The sequence below is a fragment of the Gekko japonicus genome, unplaced genomic scaffold (genome assembly GCF_001447785.1).
Source record: "Gekko japonicus isolate JY-2015 unplaced genomic scaffold, Gekko_japonicus_V1.1 scaffold4720, whole genome shotgun sequence".
In the NCBI taxonomy this organism is placed as follows: Eukaryota; Metazoa; Chordata; class Lepidosauria; order Squamata; family Gekkonidae; genus Gekko; species Gekko japonicus.
The window spans coordinates 75,554-76,865 of NW_015164347.1; the positions used below are offsets into that span (position 1 = coordinate 75,554).

Consider the following 1,312-nt stretch of genomic DNA (forward strand, 5'->3'; position numbering starts at 1 on the left):
TCCTATGGTCACTTTCCCCAAAATAAATTATATCTACCAAAATAAAGATTTCCAACCCCTTCTTAATTTTCATTATATTTCCCTGAAAACTATATCATTTTTAAATAATATATATAAATGCCACCTTATATACAGAAGGCAAAAAGCAACTTTTTAAATTAATTATAACATTGCACCCTTCATATCACTTGATTCTCTCCCTAGAGGACAATACCTTATTTTTCCAAATTTTCAGTACATATAGGATATCTAGTACCATATCTTACTCATTGTTTCAACTTATAGTTTCAAAGTATATCTCAGAAGAAGAAAAAGAGAGAGCTTTTTTCCCTGTTAATTTATTTCTAACATTGCTTAGCCCTAATTAGTCCTCTTTCATTGCTATTACTACTTATTTCATTCTATACAGCATTTGCCTCTATATTCCCACTTTTACAGAATCAATTTTATGAACAAAAAGAAAAATAACAGTTACAGTTCTTGATACTCTAGTGGAGAAGAGAGATATAATAGCTATTTTTTTAAGTTGAGGATTATTCTGTATTGCTGTTGCGCATGGCCAGTGTATATACATATAAATTTCTCTCTTCTCTCCCCTCCCTGGTGTTATCCAGCGGTACCAAGATGCCCCTGGCGTTGAGCACATACCTGTGGTTCAGATTGACCTCTCTGTTCCCCTAAAAGTTCCCGGTAAGAGCATCCCATATCCAGCCAGTGGCTGATCTTGCAGCTCCTCTAAAATGTGGGGTGGGGATTTGCAGGTAGCAGAGTGTGGCTCTCAGTGGCCTTCCCTTCTGTTCTGACGAGCAAAGCAAAGGGAAGTGGAACACAGTTGAGAGTGTGGAATCTCTGTCCTGCTCTAGACTATGGAATTGGGGGAGGGGGGGCAGCTTTCCACGTGGCTCCTTCATACCCTTTTGTCTGCACCAAAGAAAAGAACAGTTTTGCACCATAGAAAAGAAAGAGAGCCAGGTTGGTGTAGTGGTTAGATTAATCTGGGAGAACCGGGTATGATTTCTCACTCCTCCACTTGCAGCTGCTGGGTGACCTTGAGCTCCTCTAAAATGTGGGGTGGGGCTTTGCAGGTAGCAGAGTATGGCTCTCAGTGGCCTTCCCTTCAGTTCTGACGAGCAAAGCAAAGAGAAGTGGAACACAGTTGAGAGTGCGGAATCTCTGTCCTGCTCTAGACAATGGAATTGGGGGAGGGGGGCAGCTTTCCACGTGGTTCCTTCATACCCTCTTGTCTGTACCAAAGAAAAGGAACAGTTTTGCACCATAGAAAGGAAAGAGAGCCAGGTTGGTGTAGTGGTTA

At 41.2% G+C, this 1,312-nt stretch overlaps 1 protein-coding gene across 1 annotated transcript in view; it reads left to right on the plus strand.

Annotated features, from left to right (window-relative positions):
• The window catches only part of AP3D1 (adaptor related protein complex 3 delta 1 subunit), a gene marked incomplete at its 3' end in the record, with an annotated part of 67,455 nt that extends 66,765 nt beyond the window's left edge, over positions 1-690 (plus strand). The window contains exon 21 of the mRNA XM_015408878.1: positions 615-690. Within this exon, the coding sequence (XP_015264364.1) occupies positions 615-690 (76 nt within the window). The remainder of the gene's footprint in view (positions 1-614) is intronic.
• Positions 691-1,312: the final 622 nt, after the last annotated feature.